The following is a 17853-nucleotide window of genomic DNA, read 5'->3' on the forward strand; positions in this document are numbered from 1 at the left end:
TTCGATCGTTCAACGAACGGCAGCTGGTCACGAGAACATCCTTTAATTTCGCTAGGTACAGCCACTTGATTTTGGAAATTGAAGGACTTTTTCAAGGATTAGATCGAACGACGAATCGAGCGAATCGCGTGGAAACTTCTAGTTCCAGTTTTCCTTCCTTCCTTTTTTCCTTCTTTTGTTTCGAATATTGGTCACGTTTAAATTAGCAATTGTAACAGCTGTCGGGCAACTTGGTTCTTTTTATATTTACAAAGCGAATAAAACTCTAACGATATAATTCGATTGTTCGACCAGAAAATACACTTGCTGGAAGCTATCATAAACTAAGCCGATTGACTTCTCGTTTCCAGCAACAATTCGTACTCGTTCTGAGAATAAACGAACCGCGGATATTAGAGGATAATCGACGGATAGTTCGGTGCCACAAACTCAATTTTTGATTATATCGTCGTAAATATTCTTGTTCGGCGAGCTCCTCGATCAATCTTTCAGTGGGAAACTAAAGAGAATGGAAATTGAACGACCGATTCGTGCTCCTTTTGTTGACGTCATCGCTTTCTTTAACGATCAACGACAGGAACGAGACCGCGATTGTCCCGATCGTGGTCGACTCGAAACACAGAAAGTCAGGCTGGAAAAGCAATCGTAAGTGTAGAGTAACGTATACGGATCGCAAGATCGATAATTCTTTGGAAAACGGAGCAGCGATGCGCGCTTGCATCGATTAATCGTCGTCGAGTAATTTGGAGGAGAAACGGCGCGCGCTTCTTCCCTTATTTCCATCGACAGAGACAAAGAGCGAGGGACGCGAGCAATGAATTTTCGGTGAATCGTCGTGTGTTGGTGTTTGCATTCGCGTCTCGCATTGGTGCTCGCCTCGCAAACGAATACGCTCGGCGTTCGGCTAACGAAAATTTAATCGACAAGCACGATGATCGGTAGCACACTCCGTTAATCTGGAAAATGAAATCACCGGTAGACTCGCGCGCACCGTCGTCGGTAATTATCCTAATAGAAAATGCATTCGCGGTACAACGTTGCGAACGCATCCGATCGCCAGTAACAGCGACGACCGCCCAATAGATCGACGATCGTGGCGTTGCTGCCTGATAAAACCGCAAGAAGGCACGCACCGGGCAAACGAATAGTTCGAGCGAACGTTCGACTAAACAAGTTGGCGCGAGTTCGTCGTCAAAGGGTTATCGGCAGCCTGCTGCTCTCCTCGACATCCGGCGAGATCGAAGCGAAGATCGGTAAATCGGATAGCTGGAAAATTGAAAACCTTTTACGTCTTTTACGGAAGAAGCGCGAATGTTAGCTTCTCAACGTATGCAGACACGCTGTTCCTTTCGTTGCGTTACTTTGCACGTCGACGTCTCGATAAGAGGCCGATTTTATGCCGAGCTACCCGAAATCAAATCTTCGATGCGCATCGAGTGCTATTTTATTTGTATGTCAAGGGGTTAATAGCCGTATAAATCCGTGAATTTGTCGAACCGAAACCAGTTAAAGATTTATCTGACAAGCAACGAGGCAAAATAGCCGTGGCGAAAAATATTCGACGCGAAGCAGGAATAGAGATCCACGTGTTTCAAAAAATAAAATAGTCGGAATAGACTAGAATAAGCCGAAAGAATATGAGCGGGTTAAGGGGTTAAGCGAACGCTGTTGTACGTCCGTAGTTTACACGCGTCAATTGCCGGGAACGTTGTGCAACGAATGGCAACGGACGCGATCTTTCCACGTTCTCGAAGACTGTAGATTGCATCGGGCGTCGTCCTCGTTCCACGACTATAGCGATGTTCGAAAGACGCGGCCGATTACGTGTCCCGAGCGTATCTTGAGCACGATGGAAGCGGAGTGGTAATCGAATTAAGTACTTACATTATCGGCGTCGAAACGGTGCGATTCGAGTATCCGAAAACTGTTTGGACGGGTTCGAGCCTGGTCGTCGCCTTTCTCTTTAACGGCGCGGCGCAGGTCGTGTCTCTAAAAATCATACGACGTAATTCGAAAAATCATAGGTCATCGTCCTAAACATCGTAGTTGGCGATTCCAAAAATCGTAAGCCCCGGCGATTTAAATTTACTCGTTGTTTTAATCACGCGCGAATATTTTCCATAAAATTCGTAGGAAGAACGGCTTTTAAACCGACTTAAAAAAATTCATTCTCCGTGCTTCGAGACGCTTACAATATGTAGTAGGAGTAAAATTTCGATCGCGAACGAGTATTATAAAGCAAATTGAATCGAATTTCGCGCAGCAACTTTCCACTAAGCGAGTATCCTCGCTGCTGTAGGTATAATATCTATAACTATTGTAAATTCAAAGTATTCCTTTGTGTCATGCAAACTCGGTTTTAATCTGTTACGAGAGGAATATAAAAAACGATCGATTAAACGAAGAATTAAAGGAGTCACGGATACCAAATATCTTACTACGTTATCCATAAGCCTTTTGATTTTATAACAAGTTTAATAAGACTTTGCATACTTTCAACTAGCTTTATGCAATGATCGGTGCAAACTTAGTTTCGTTCTTCGTCGATAAATCTTACAGTTTAATCGTTTAGAAACCGTTCCTCGAAAGATTTATTCTCAAAAGAGAAAGAAGAGAGAAGTAACGCTCGTATCTATCGAATCGATCGTAATCTCCGCGGAATAAAATAACGCGGCTCCCTTGGCCAATAATCGTTACGAAACTTGGGTCTCGTCTTTGGTTTGCTTTCTCAAACTCAGATCGATCGTATCGGTTATCGTCGTTTCCCTTTGTCCGAATCGAACGAACCGGCCGAAGCGGAGAAAACGCGGACGCGTATCCGCTCGGCGAAGCCTCGCGTTCCAAACGAACCTGTGAACTCGATCGAAATGTAGGTTAACCCCCGCGTAGGAAAAGCAGGCTGCTCCCCCTGAGGGAGGTTAGCGTGCCGCTTACAGCTTTGCCAACCTGTACACTCGTTGTCATTGCTCGAGTCACGATTTCTCATCTTTTCATCGTTTTCATCGTTCTCGACGTGGTCGAAAAAGCACGGCGATTTTCTTCTTCTTCTTCGTCGTCGATCGGTATATCGATTATCGGTGTATCTATGTTATCGCTTGTGGCGTTAACGCTTTGACTGCCACGCCGAAATCACGCGTTTCGCTCAGGACGCCACGGGGATATTTTTATTATTCGAAGCATATAATGGCGAAATAACAATAAATTGACGATGTAAGACAACGTTCTTCCCCGATGCACCGTTTGTCTTATTGGTGATCACGGATGACCACCGTGGCTCCTTGCTAACAGTTGATAGCGACATATTGTAACAAGGCTTCGTTTATTTCGACAAACCATTCGCATTCGTTAGTTCGTCGTAAACAAAACGTGCAGAATATATCGTTGAAACGCGCAGAAGATATTGGTAAACGGTATTTGCTCATTCTATATATAATAGCAAGGTATGTGCACACTTCCAACTTCAATTATACGATTATAAAGCAGCATTTACGATTATTTTCTAAGCTGTGTTTACGATAATATTCGTAGATCAGCCCTCAAAGATATGGAGGCAAACACGGTGCATCGTTAGATGCGAGATTTGTTCTCATTTTTTTTTATCGATATCCTAATAGAAACGTTTAATCGTTCAATGGGGCACTTTTTACTTCAAAGTATCTTCTATTTATCGGTTATATTCAAAATGCCCAGACTGAAAATTTTCGTGCAGTTTTTACAATTGTAAGAAGTTGAAGCGCTCCGGTCATCAATGTGACCAATGGCACGATGTGAGAGTGTTAAGCGCAATTCCAAAGCAGAGTATTCGTTGTAACGTGTACTGAGTAGGTGAAATAAGCTCTGTTTAGGTTCCGTAGTTACATTCTCGCGCAACTGTGTTCTCAAAAATATGAGTTCGCGCGAATGCGAACTATTTTTAATACTCGAAGCGATTTTTAATAGCCAATATGCGACGACGAAAGTGGCAAACCTGGTTTGCGTGCCAATGAATATTTTCAAAAATTCCACACATTATTCAATTATAATCAATAGAAATATCGTAATCAAGATTATATTACTTCTGAAAGTCATCGTAGCATTTAAAATCTGACACTTAAAACACTTGCGAGTCGAAGTTCTTTCGTTTCATAAGGTGATGATAGATGAACAATATTTTCTGTTTTATATTATTTTATTGAATCAGACGCGATACGTTTCGTTCTATTTCTATTATTATATTCGTGCATAATTCGATAAACTAATATAAAACAAAAAACATTGTGCGTCTATTATTTCCTTATAAAACGAAAGAAACATTCCGGACAACCTAATACGATGAGAATAAGTCGGAATTGCCGGTCGATATTCGCAATTAAAAGTCGGAGCGTTGAGAATTAATCTACACTCTCTAATTTCCATCTATATTCTACTTATTCCGTAAACAGACAGCAGCAACGATCCGCAACTATCGTTAAGCCATCGTTGATTTGTATCTTTCTATGAAATTCCAACGCTGTTACCGCCATGAATCAACCAAAATGTGTCCCAACGTTCCCAAGCTCGGCTCCTTTGGCTGCTCTAGCCGATTTCTAATAGGAGAAACGAAACGCAAGAAGAAGAGAACGATAGGGAAAAGAAAAGGCGAAAAAGCGAGGGCAACGACGATAAGCTCGCGAGTTGAAATAATTATTAGACAGTTTGGAGGTAAAGCGCGACGTCGATTCGGCTTGCGTAACGTTCCCTCTCAATTATTTATCGTTCTCTCGATATACCTCTTGGCCGGAGTGGCGCGTTACCGCGTAAAATCGAAAGCTTTTACGGGACCATGTTCGCGCGTACCTAGACAACGGCAGAGGAAGCGGAAACGCGGCGCGCGAACCGTGGAAAAAATACGATCGCCTACATCGCGCGCGTGTCTGGTCCAGCGAGAAAGAGATTCCGATGGATGTTTTATTTTCAATTTTCCTGTCTCTGTGTTTCAGCCGACGCAACGAGATTGAGGCATTCCAGACACTTGGACGCGAGATCGCAGTTTCCTAACGAGGACGAATTTCAGGTGAGTGCTTTTCGATTATACTACTTTTATTCTATCAACCGATTCTCCGGTTCGATCGATCGGCACGCTTGGATGACGTGAAATATTTCTGCAACGTTCAATCATTAACAGAGTCGAAGTTGTTTAGTTTAGTTAAAGTTAAAATCCCGCAGGGATCGGGCCACCGTGTTCGTCGAGCGGAAAGCTGAAATCGAAAACGATTTCCGATCTTCTACGTGTTTGCCTTTTTTTGTAAAAATAAACGATTTCCGTGTTTTTGATTCCGCTGTTCGACGTTGCGTCTCGACAGATGTCGTTGAAATACACGTAGCTCTAAGAATATTTGGCTTTGGTATTTTATCACGTTTTGCGTGTTCCGAGCTTCTCGCGAGCATACAGCATCGCAAGGAAAGCAGAGTCGCGAACGTGAAAAAGAATATTTTACGTGTAACTAACTTCGATTTAAAATGAAAAGAGATATTCATTTCTTATTATAGCACTGTATTATAGCACTGTGCTAGAGTCTACCTGTAGCTACGACGCGGAAGAACCGAACGCGTTTAATTAAATCACCAAGCTGCGGAAGTCTGAAAATTGTTTTCGTAGAGCCAATTAATTTTCCCTTGACAATAAGTCGAGATATAATCACCTTTTATAGGTTGCTTCGCTTCGTACCACCTTGCGAATCTCTCGTCCGATTTCTACCACGAGTTGTTATTTACAAAATCGTAAAACCGAGCAACGATGTTCGTAGGCCACGGTTTTAGCCTATCTACGATGATGATCTCGCGATTCCAATTAATCCTATTAATTCTACGCGTAAGAAATATCAACAACGTTGTGCGTACAGAGGCGAACTTGTAATTGCGAACTCAATTTTTCGAAGGAAATAACAATAATAACCGAAACTGTGCTCGTTTCGCAGATGCAACAGAACGAAAACCACAATCACAAACCAGTGTTTTCGAATTGCTCGAATTACGCACCAGTAGTGAAAGAGGAGGAGCCAGTGGGCACCGTGGTGATTAAAGTGCACGCAGAGGACAGAGACCATCCGGACGATGGAGGTACGCGACGTGTCGATATCTCGCATTGTGACCGAGAGTTTCACCAATTTTCCCGATATTTCAAATCCAAGAACGAAGATACTCGAATCGCGTAAAATCTTTCTCGAACGTAAAGTAGAAAAATTCATCGGGCCAGAAGCTTCTGGCACTTTGTTCTCAACTTGTCCATCAACGTTCGACGTGGACTTCCTTTGACCAAATTCGATCGAAGACTGAACCGAAACTGTTCGAGGAAACGCTGCAGTTTTGCCTTTTAAAACGTGTTTCTCTTTCACGCAGGCACGATCACTTATAGTTTCGTGACAGCTCCCGGCGAGAAACTAAAATTCGAGATCAACAACAGGACCGGGTTGATCAGGACGACGCAGGTGCTGGACAGGGATGAACCGGCTCGAGAAAAGGAAGCCTACCTGACCGTCCTTGCGACCGACAACGGAAAGCCGCAACTCGACGACGTGTGCACGTTCAAAGTCACCATCGAGGACGTGAACGACAATGGACCCGTTTTTGACAAAGTGGTAGGTGCCGCGCGACCACCTCGAGAACCTTCTTCTCGACTCGAGCGCTCTTATGGGTCACTCGATTCGTCCATATATCAATTTACAACGCATCCTAGTCGATAAGTGCTTGAACATTCGCTTGGATCTTCCAACAGAAACGCGGTAATTAGTTTCGATCATTAGGAAAACGATTAAAGTAGGAGAGTCCGCGTTCGTAGGACGATTCGAAAATTATCTGAAAATTCTGAAAATTATTCGGAAGGGTTGGAAGAAAATAAGGAATTAATAACGCGATCTTCCGATCTACTGGAACAATTCAAAATCATTGGCCTAAAATATCTTACGTTATGCATAATTAAAAAAAAAAAAAACGATATAGAAATAGATCGTAATAGATCGTAGAAGGAACGAAGAGAAAACCGAGAGAAGATCCAGTACGTTTCTTTTTGACTATTTACAATTTTAGAAATATCGCTGATTGTAATACGAAAATATCGAAAATATCGGAATACCGTTTCGTATCGAACGAATGACTTTAGCACGCTGAATTGATAGACAAAAATTTCATGGACTTTAAGGTTCTATCGACTTTCGTAACAATTTGCCATATTTACCTGATTTTTCTTTAATCGTAAATGTCCCGATATTTACGAACCGGAGTCTACGTCCGATACGGTTTACATATCGTCGCGTTTGTCGCGCGCTCATCCTCGCTCTATGTGTCAACGGGAACCACGTGCCTGTATACGTCGTCGAAAATACTACCCTCTGGCACGCGTTTCGTCTTTTTTCCATTTCATACACATTTTACGGACCAATCGAATTTCCCGTAACACGGGTTTTTGCTTCGTCGAGCAACGAACGCAGCAGCGTATTTTCTCTTACGCTTTACCATACGATTGTGCTACACTAACCACCACCTCTTGCTTCGATTTCTTTCTTTTTCTTTTTTTTTTTTCAAACCTAGGTCTTTCGTGGATACGTATGGAAGGTTGGTCTCGAATTTTCCCGGTGTATATATCTATTTCGATGTTTTTTTTATTTTCTTATTTCTATTTTTCCATTCTCTCTCTCTCTCTCTCTCTCTCTCTCTCTCTCTCTCTCTCTCTTTCCTATTTTCTTTTCCATTTACATTTTCTTTTTGTTTGTGGGAATGCGAATGCCTACGTTCTGTTTTTGTTACGCAGTGGATTACTACGCTTGCGTGATCGATCGAAAATCTCGAATGATCTCAAGGCGGAATTTCTTATATGCGTCGGATGTTCGAGTTTGGCGCATTTACGTCAGCCGTAACGAGGAAACGCGTTTCCCTTGTCCTACGAACGATTTTCAAACGAACGGCTCACGATCGAAACGATCTTTCCTCCCACGTTTATCTTCCTCCAAGAAACCATTATTCACTTCCCTTCATTTTTATATATATGTCGGAGATGTAGAGACATCGATTGATATTCCCGATCGATATGTATTTGACATATGTGACTGTATCGGTCTTTTATTTTGCAATCTCCCTGGAGAGTTTTCTGTCATCGACTTGGAGTCAGTCTGAAAGTAACCCAGCGTCTGAGTTAACGTGTCTGCGTGCTACAAAATGTATTCCATTGTACAAAGAGTTTACCCGTTGACCGTGGATTCGTAATCGAGCCCAGGAACATCGTCAATAGCTTTTGTTATACTTATTAATTATTTCACGCCTAAAATTTCTAACGAAACCCGACATATATATACACGTGTGTCAGTTTTTCAAAGTAAACTACTCGTCGTTGAGCAATTCCTTCGAGCGTCGACCCTAGTTGTATCGTACAAGAATTATACGTCTAATTATAATAAATATAATGCGCTACTTTCTAATTCCTACTTTCGAGAGGGATGAAAGTTTCGAGAATACGTCGCGAATTATCCGCGGACGAACGACAATAGCGATAAAGACTACGAACGATGTTGGCGACGAAAGGAAATATCGTATCGTAGAAATAGCAGCGAAAGAAAGTTTCAGCTCGTTTTAAAATCATATCTCGCATTCTCTCTAATCTTCTCTTTCGCCAGACAATATAGCGAACAATGAATACGTAAACAGACGAATGCGCGACGCTCGTCATATCGGAAATGATGTATACGTCTAGTACGAAACGTACCAGACACGCGCATTTGACGCTTATAGGATAGAAAATCCCACTTTTACCGCTCGTATCGCGGCTTCTTTCGTCGCGTTTAGTTTATATCTCTGGACGCATGCACACGTAGATTTGTTTTAGAGAAGGGGAAGACACGCTGGTGGGAAATAGAGATTTCAGAAATGGATCGATACGATGCAAACGTATCGCTATATAACGTTGTTTGTTTTTCTGGTGATCGTGGTCTCGCGTACAGGCGTATACCGAGTCGGTGCCGCAAGATTTGCACCTGGGACGAGAAGTGATGAGGGTATCCGCCACGGACATCGACGATGGCAACAACTCGGTGGTCTACTACAGCTTGTTGTCTAGAAAGCCCGAAGACGCAGTGTACTTTCGAATAGATCGCAACACGGGTGTGATATTTCTCAATAAAACCATCGATGTAAGTATCGCGCAACGCTATCGATCTGAAACGTTCAAATATTAATGAAATTAATTAAATTTAATCCTTCGGTCGTGACGCACGTGGCCGAGAGTACACGGTTCTCTTTTGTATACAAATAAACAGTCGATACGACACTTTTCGGAACGATCGGATTTTTCTAGCGTCCGATCGAACGTCGTAGAATCCATATACCACGGTAATTCATAAACATAGACGGATGTCACGTAAATATTTTAAATATCGTTAGGCGGTAATGACGAAATCCGCAATCATTTAGTTGCCGATCCAACGTAACTCGTAGTACGAAATAATTCGCCCGAGTGTCGACTGTAACGCGTTGCTGAACGAAAGGCTTCAAATAGATCGAGCAAACCTTTTTTTTCGTACAAATAAAGCAACGAATGGGAGGAATTTGAAGGATCGTCGAATATTTGCAGAGGAATCCGGATTACAAGTTCAGCATGACCGCGACAGCTAAGGATCAGGGCGACGTTCCAAAATCGAACACGATCGATTTGGATATTCGAGTGGTGGAGTCTCACAAGAAGGCTCCGGCTTTCTTGCCAAGACCTGCCGAGCCGATTCGATTGCAGGAAAATTTCAGCGACTTCGACGCGAGTATCATCCGACTAAAGGCCATCTCGCACATCGGAGACAACAGCGGTCTCTTGTTCGAGCTGGTTCCTGGTAGAACAGAGCAAACCAACAAAGGAAATACATTCAGGTAAATCGAATCTTTTATGTCGAATGTCGTTATTCCGTTTTGCCAATTGCTCCAGTTGATTAACGTTCGAGCGACGACTAACGTGAAACTTCTATCGAAGAAATGGAAATTGAAAGGCATGTGAAAAGGTATTAGCTAGTTAAATGTATATTCTATAAAAAGTCGTCCTAACTTCGCAAAATGCATAGATATCGATGCGTATAAAATTTCTATAAGATATTACAGACTGGTCAGTTTGACTGCTCTGATAATTCTGTTAACTTTTACGCGCTCTCAAGCTTCAATTTTTCTCTTTCTCCCGTGTCGATGTCATTCGAGATTCTGTTTCGCAAGGGAAATCGGCTAAACGTTAATACTTTGACTGTCACGTTGGTCATATACGACCGACCATGGTTTCTCCTGTGACGCCACGGTGGTCATTGATGACCGGAGCGCTTCAACTTGTTACGATTGTAAAAATTGAACGAAGATTGACAGTTAGGGCATTTTGAATATAACCGATAAATGGAAGATACTTTGAAGTAAAAAGTGCCCCATTGAACGATTAAACGTTTCTATTAGGACATCGATAAAAAAAAATGAGAACAAATCTCGCATCTAACGATGCACCGTGTTTGCCTCCATATCTTTGAGGGCTGATCTACGAATATTATTGTAAACACAGCTTAGAAAATAATCGTAAATGCTGTTTTATAATCGTATAATTGAAGTCAGAAGTGTGAACATACCTTGTTATTATATATAGAACGAGCAAATATCGTTTACCAATATCTTCTGCGCGTTTCAACGATATATTCTGCACGTTTTGCTTACGACGAAATAACGAATGCGAATTGTTTGTCGAAATAAACGAAGCCTTGTTACAATATGTCGCTATCAACAGTTGCCAAGGCGCCACGGTGGTCACCCGTGACCACCAATAAGATAAACGGTGCATCGGGGAAGAACGTTGTCTTACATCGTCAATTTATTGTTATTTCGCCATTATATGCTTCGAATAATAAAAATATCCCCGTAACGTCCTGAACGAAACGTGTGATCTCGATGTGGCAGTCGGTGTTAAATCGCTAAAAAAATATCAAGGTATTAAAAATGTCTTGCCACCGTTACTGTGCTTGGTATACTTTCGTAATACCTTTTTGATACTTTCGTCAATTATCGTACATCTAATTAATAATCGTACGTTCTGATTGACAGATTGGAGTCAAGCAAGGATGCTGCCGACATCAAGCTCTCTCAGCATCTTGACTACGAGAGCAACACGGTTTACACGCTGATCGTGCGCGTGCAGAACAAGTATCAGCTGGCTGCCGAGACCGTGGTCGATATCGAGGTGTTGGATGTCAACGACAACATTCCGGTGTTTCGTGATCTGAAGAAAGGTAGAGTCCTCGAGAACGAGCCACCAGGCGTCCCGGTGATGCAAGTGCGTGCGATCGACGCCGATGGAACCTCCGCCCATAACCAGGTACGTCTCTTCTTCCTCTTCCTTTATTTAATTAACATAGATAACGGGATACTTGTAACAAATAATTCTCTTTCTCGAATTTATTATATTTTTCCCTTAGTCTCGAGAAATTCGAAATACGTTTAAAACAACGACATCAAACATTTAGAAACATAACGCAAGCTACGATGTAATTTTTCGTTCGATTCGTATGATCCAGAGAGAAGAGCAACGGCGGCAGCGGGCTTAACAATACGAACAATGAAAATCATAGACGCATACAACCATCGGCGCATTCTCACCGTTTCACACCCTCGTGTTTTTCTAGGTCACGTACGAATTGGATAACTTCCGGGATCTTTTCGCTATCGATAAGTATACCGGTAACATCACCACTCTGACCAAGTTCGATAGGGAGGCCGAAGACACGTACAACGTGAAGGTGATCGCCATGGACAATTCTCCCAGTGCGCTGTTCAAGACGGGAGAGCACAACAAAGGTCAGCAAGTGTTTCGCATCGAGATCGCGGATAAGAACGACAACGCTCCCCATTTCACGCAAGCCGTTTATACCGCGAATTCGATCCTGGAAAATGCTAACATCAACGCGCCGGTCACCGAAGTGAAGGCCAATGATTTGGATACTGCCAGTCCGGTTACCTACAGCATTATATTTGGCAATACCGACGACAGCTTTTATATCGAAAACACAACTGGAAAGATCCGCGTGAAGAAGCCGTTGGATTACGAGAAGATCACGGAATACAATTTGACCGTGAGAGCTTTCGACGGCGTGTATAACGATACCGCTCAAGTGAAGATTTTTATTGAAAACGTAAATGACAATCCGCCGGTCTTCGAGGACTTTGATAAGAATCCTACTATCGAGGAAGAGAAACTGGTGGAAGGTAAGCAAGACGCATCCCGTTTACCGTTACTTTCGTACGAATGGTGCTCATGGAATAAGAGTTCTATAGTCTGTAGAATACGTTTTGGTCAAATCTCGAGAGATCTGAAATTTCTGTTTCAAAGATCAAGGCCATGTTCTCCGAAGCTCGATCAATTCTATGACCATTCGTATTCTTCTCGATAAGACTATGTTCAAGCTTTTACTATAAGCGAGTTTGATTGCTATGCACTGGTTACAGGTTGTATCACTACTGTGATCGCTTACGATCCCGACATCAAGGACAGGAACGCTGATCAGCATATCGCGTACTTTATCGTAAAAGAAGACCAGCAACCTCTCATAGGTATCGACAAGTCTGGTTGCATGACCTTGAAGAAACCTCTCGATCGTGATGGCCCCTTGGGATACTCCATGTGGACGGTAAGCTTCCTTTCGACTGTACCTTCCATTTTAGTGCCATCGAGCACTTTGTCGATCAGTCGGTGCAAAGCTGAAAAGACGATTAACCGAATGGCAAGGGAGAGCACTGTTCTCCGTTGCTCCAGAGATTTGGTCCACATAGTAAACATCGCAATGAGTACCTCGCATAGATATTTTATACATTTTGTACATGACGCACATTTTCTGCCTTAAATGCACAGGGATCGGCAGTCGTTCGGTTTTCGAATTCTTGTCGAATCGCGACCGATTAATCGCTACTGGATTTCTGCGGAAGAAAGAGCGAAATTAATCATATCCGATTGGTTTCAGGTGATCGTTATGGCGCGAGACGAAGACGGCTCCCCGACCGCGCTACGAGAACTCGTAATGGTGAACATCACGTTAATCGATATAAATGACAACGCGCCATTCCTCGACATGCCCTATCCCGTAGTATGGGGTGAGAACAAGCCTCCCGATAAGATCACGGAATTGAAGGCTCGCGACTGGGACTCGGACGAAAACGGACCTCCTTTCCAATTCGAAATAGACAAAAATACCGCCGACGACGAGATTCTAGCCAAATTTGCTATTCGAGACGCCGACCTGTTCGCTCGTGTCGAGTTCGATCGAGAAGAACGAAAGAGTTACGACATTCCGATTGCTATCACGGATAGCGGAAAGCCACCCATGACGGGAACATCGACGTTGACCGTAATCATCGGTGACGAGAACGACAATGCTATGTCAGAAGGTTCCAGCTCTATATTTGTCTACAATTATAAAGGCGTAGCTCCGGCAACAAATATCGGACGAGTGTATGTAAACGACGCTGACGATTGGGACTTGCCAGACAAGCATTTTGCCTGGGCATCGACTCACGAAGGATTTACTTTAAATCCGAAGGACGGTATGATCACGCTGCTGCCAGGAATCTCGAACGATACGTTCGTCCTCAAGTTCATAGTCACCGAATACAGCATTCACATTCCACGACATCAAGTGAACGCGTACGTGAACGTGACGGTGAAAATGCTGCCCGAGGAAGCAGTGGCCAGGTCTGGTTCCGTGCGGTTCTTCGGAATGACAGCCACAGAATTCGTCGCTCCTGGTGAATCTGGCGTTAGTAAGAAGGAAATATTTCAGGAGAGAATAGCGAATATGCTTAATACTTCGGTGGAGAACGTGGACGTGTTCACGGTGCTTCATTCGCCGCATCATAACAATAACAGTTTGTTGGATGTACGGTTCTCGGCGCATGGTAGTCCTTATTATGCCCCTGAGAAACTGAATACGATCCTGGCGCAACACACGGAAGAGATTGAACGAGAGCTAAAAACAGATATTTTGCTGGTGAATATCGACGAGTGCCTTATCGAAAAACAGCATTGTAACAATACCTGTCGTAATTATTTGAACGTAAGCACGGTCCCGTATCCGGTTTATACGAATATCAGTTCGTTCGTTGGAGTGCGAGCTGTAGTAGATCCACAGTGTACTTGTCACGTTGCTGAACCGATCGTTTGTCTGAATGGAGGCACACCGTTGGCAGATCGGTGCGAGTGTCCTCCGGGTCTCGAGGGACCAAGGTGCGAGCTTCTTGGCATTGGTTTTCATGGCAACGGTTGGGCTATAATGCCGCCACCTGGTCAAGCTTGCGATGATTCTCATTTGGGTTGGTATATTTCTTTCTTCTTTCCTTACTCTTCTATGCTATGTGTTGTAGCAATGCTAGTTTAAATTTCAACAGAACAGTGTCTCCACAATTCAAATGTAGTAAATTCTCATTACTCACAAGGAAGGTCGTTTAATCTATAATGGAATTGCATAGAAATGTATACAATTATACGTATGGAAAGCACGTCCCACAAAATTCGTAAGGACGTTTAAAGATACACATCGTTTATCACAAAGATATACATCTATTATAGCTGCTAAACTAATTGCTAATAGCATTTTTCTTTATATTCCTATATGAACCCTGTAATATACTCTGTCAGATTACATTACAAAATTCTGTGATTTCAGCATTAATTGGATGGCATTCCTAGTGAGCAAATAATTATTTATGGATTTATTAAACATGCAAGGATACATAATACGTATATAAAGTTTCGAAAAAAGATCCATAAAATATCCATAATACAGTACTTGTTTTAATATTTATTTAGCGAAACAAATCTCTGCTCAGATTCTACTCTTTTAATTGCGTTTTAATGTAAATTTGCAGAAATATTTCCAATCTACCGATGACAAAGCTAGAGTAAATACAGCGACAGTATCTAAATACTGTTGATATTTTTCTCACTTATTTCCGCCAGATCTATTCTCCTCCATTCTCGCGGAAATCGAGAGTACTGTTGCAACAAATTTATCGTCTGTTCCGTGAGAATTACAATCCGGATCCTCGATTTATCGGAATTTAAACTGACCACTATTGTATCCCTGCAGCAGCTGAATGTCAATATCCATTCGTCACGTGAATCCGTTTGCGTTTCAGGTCTCGAGATAACGCCTCACATAGACAACGGTCTGGTATTTTACTTCGGTCCGATGACGTATAGTTCAAAGATCAGAATTCAAGACTTCATGGCCCTGGAGCTTCAACAGGGATACGCGGTTCTCTACATGGACTACGGGTCTGGCACCGTGAAACTCGATCAACCGCACATTAAGCTCACTGACGGAGAAAGACATAGGATAGACGTTTACTTTACGAAGAACGTAAGCGCGATTGGTCTTTATCATCGTAGAATCATTGCGTTCTAACTTTTTCCATAACTCTTTGTATCGTGCTCTACGGTATCGCTCTTGTTTTTCGCTATAATCTTCGTTTGAAATACTTCACGATCATTCGAGCCACATGTATGTACTTGTATAAATATTTTTCATCGTTACTAGGGTATAAATACGAATACAGAACATCAATAGGGATATATTAACACACTGTTGACCAAATATTTTATGCAAAGATTGACTATATTTCATGCATAAAACACAAAGTTTACTCGTGACCGGTTAACAATGTTGTGCATGAATAAGCGAGTTTATTTGTTGTTGACCTGCCAACAGTATGTTAATAAATGATACAAATAAAAGCAGCTACCTTACGAACATAATGTCCAAACTCTATGTTAAACTCCGTATTTTATGCGCTGCAGGCGATCGAAATGAAAGTGGACAACTGTGGAATCTCCGCGTGTATGAGCTTAACCGCGCCGCAAGGACCGAACGGATTTTTGAACGTGAACAGCCCCCTGCAGATAGGCGGAACTCTGACTAATCTCGCGAAGATGGCTTCGCAACTAGGATGGGATTATGTACCTACCGACAGAGGATTCGTCGGATGCATACGCAACATGACCTTCAATGGAAATGTAACGCCTCGAAGAGTTTACTTTATGAATTCTCTCATCCTATTTTCTTTGCCTGTCGTGAAAAGATTTCTCCGATTACGAGAGGAACGTGACAGAACTGTTATCGATAAACGTGAACATTCCCGTGTAAATTGTACGTAAAAATCTAAAATCTTTTTCCCGAGTCGAAAGCAAACAGCGAGACTGAGATGTAGAAAATTAGAAAACACATAGCACGGCTAATAGTTTGGGCAACGAGCAACGTTTCTGAAATTACTGAGCGGAACTCGGTGAACGTGATAAATTCAATAAATTCAGTTCGTCCAATAATTTGTAATCGCGATACATCTTCTTTGTTATTCTATGTTTCAGACGTACAATTTGGGTATGCCATCGCTATCTAGAAACGCGGATCCTGGCTGCGATCACGGGATGGCAAAAGCCGTATCCTTCGGGATCGACACCAACTTCCTTGTCGCGATCTTAGTTTGTATCGCGATTTTGTTGATTCTGTTGTTCGCGGTGGTGGTGCACAGGAAAAAGACCGACGATCTCTATAAGGATATGGACGACATTAGAGAGAACATTATTAATTACGAGGACGAAGGAGGCGGTGAAGTCGACACGGGCTACGACTTGAACGTTCTTCGAACGATTTACGACGCACCGCCTATCGATTCGAAAATTGCGCCCGTTGGCTTGCAATCCAGAGGTACGATAAATTGAATAAGTAAGCCAGCAAACGCACATTATAGTCGTAGTGTAGTTACACAATTTGTTATGGTATTATATGACACAGCTCTGTAAGACGAATCAAGAGATAAGCGTTGTTTAACGCTTTAATCCGCTAAAGGATAATATCGCGTTATCATCCCATCGGCAATCATTTTCATTCGATTTATATTAACGAATTTATTAGTTTATTATATTATCGAATTATCTTAACATTCTGCTTACGAGAAGCTTTTGTATCTTGTGTATAACGATGTACGTGTCACTGTATTCTCATGTTTCAACTTTTACTACTTGTTCGTTATGCTCAGTCTTAGACACATACATGTATTTCGCGTTAATTACCGTCCGAGCTAATTAATTTATCAGCTGTGTTATTATTCTGTCAGACTAATATGAACGATGTTACTTTTTAAGTACATTTTATTATCGCTTAGGGATAAAAATTGTTCGGTTCCGCTTTTTCGCTCTATCGCTATGAAATAAACCATTCAACGCGCTCGTGATAACGATGACTAAGCCTCAGTCAGAGGGTTACATCTCGTTCGAATGAAATGTCGCAACGAACAAAAAGACACTCGAAGATCAATTATATACGTCCACTTTCTTTTCTCGTTTGCCAGCTCCCGACGAGGTGCCGGACATTTGCGGTTTCCTAGACGGCAAGAAAGAGAGTTGCGACAAGGATCCTGACACGAATCCGTTCGACGATGTCAGGCACTATGCGTACGAAGGAGAAGGCAATTCCGAAGGTTCTTTGTCATCCTTGGCTTCATGTACGTACCACTGAATATGTATATCGTTCGTTTAATTAACGGAATCGGCGGAAGTAAATAAAATTATGCGATGAAAATCTAGGAAAACTAGAGCGGAATTTACAATCTAAAAATATCCTAAAATGGTACAAAACATTGTACTGACCAAAATAGTAAGTAAAATTGTAGAAAACATCGTGAGTGCGACGATTGACAAATTTTTTATTGCAAAATATATGCTACGTGTCAATGAGAATAATGTAATGCAGAAATCAAGTGCAATGTATAGAGAAAAATGTAAATGCCGTTGAAGATTAGCTAATCGTTTCTTGGCGTTTGACTATGCCATCTGTCTAAATGTAAATGAAA

At 42.2% G+C, this 17853-nt stretch overlaps 1 protein-coding gene and 1 long non-coding RNA gene across 3 annotated transcripts in view; one reads left to right on the forward strand and one right to left on the reverse strand.

Annotated features, from left to right (window-relative positions):
* LOC126924525 (DE-cadherin) overlaps positions 1-17853 on the forward strand; it is an 89185-nt gene that overhangs the window by 66187 nt on the left and 5145 nt on the right. Inside the window, exons 2-15 of one of the 2 annotated variants that reach the window (XM_050739116.1) lie at positions 4959-5032; positions 5937-6078; positions 6358-6596; positions 7546-7569; positions 8949-9137; positions 9578-9864; positions 11062-11332; positions 11640-12219; positions 12460-12641; positions 12972-14316; positions 15142-15365; positions 15803-16018; positions 16370-16709; positions 17353-17505. In XM_050739116.1, the coding sequence (XP_050595073.1) occupies positions 4959-5032; positions 5937-6078; positions 6358-6596; positions 7546-7569; positions 8949-9137; positions 9578-9864; positions 11062-11332; positions 11640-12219; positions 12460-12641; positions 12972-14316; positions 15142-15365; positions 15803-16018; positions 16370-16709; positions 17353-17505 (4266 nt within the window). The remainder of the gene's footprint in view (positions 1-4958; positions 5033-5936; positions 6079-6357; positions 6597-7545; positions 7570-8948; positions 9138-9577; positions 9865-11061; positions 11333-11639; positions 12220-12459; positions 12642-12971; positions 14317-15141; positions 15366-15802; positions 16019-16369; positions 16710-17352; positions 17506-17853) is intronic. The other variant, XM_050739117.1, reaches the window with a different exon arrangement.
* Positions 10814-11142, reverse strand: LOC126924550 (uncharacterized). Its single transcript, XR_007713579.1, has 2 exons — positions 11000-11142; positions 10814-10931 (listed from the first exon to the last, which is right to left on the reverse strand). It is a non-coding gene; the product is annotated as an uncharacterized LOC126924550 (long non-coding RNA).

This window comes from Bombus affinis, chromosome 14, assembly GCF_024516045.1.
Source record: "Bombus affinis isolate iyBomAffi1 chromosome 14, iyBomAffi1.2, whole genome shotgun sequence".
NCBI lineage: Eukaryota > Metazoa > Arthropoda > Insecta > Hymenoptera > Apidae > Bombus > Bombus affinis.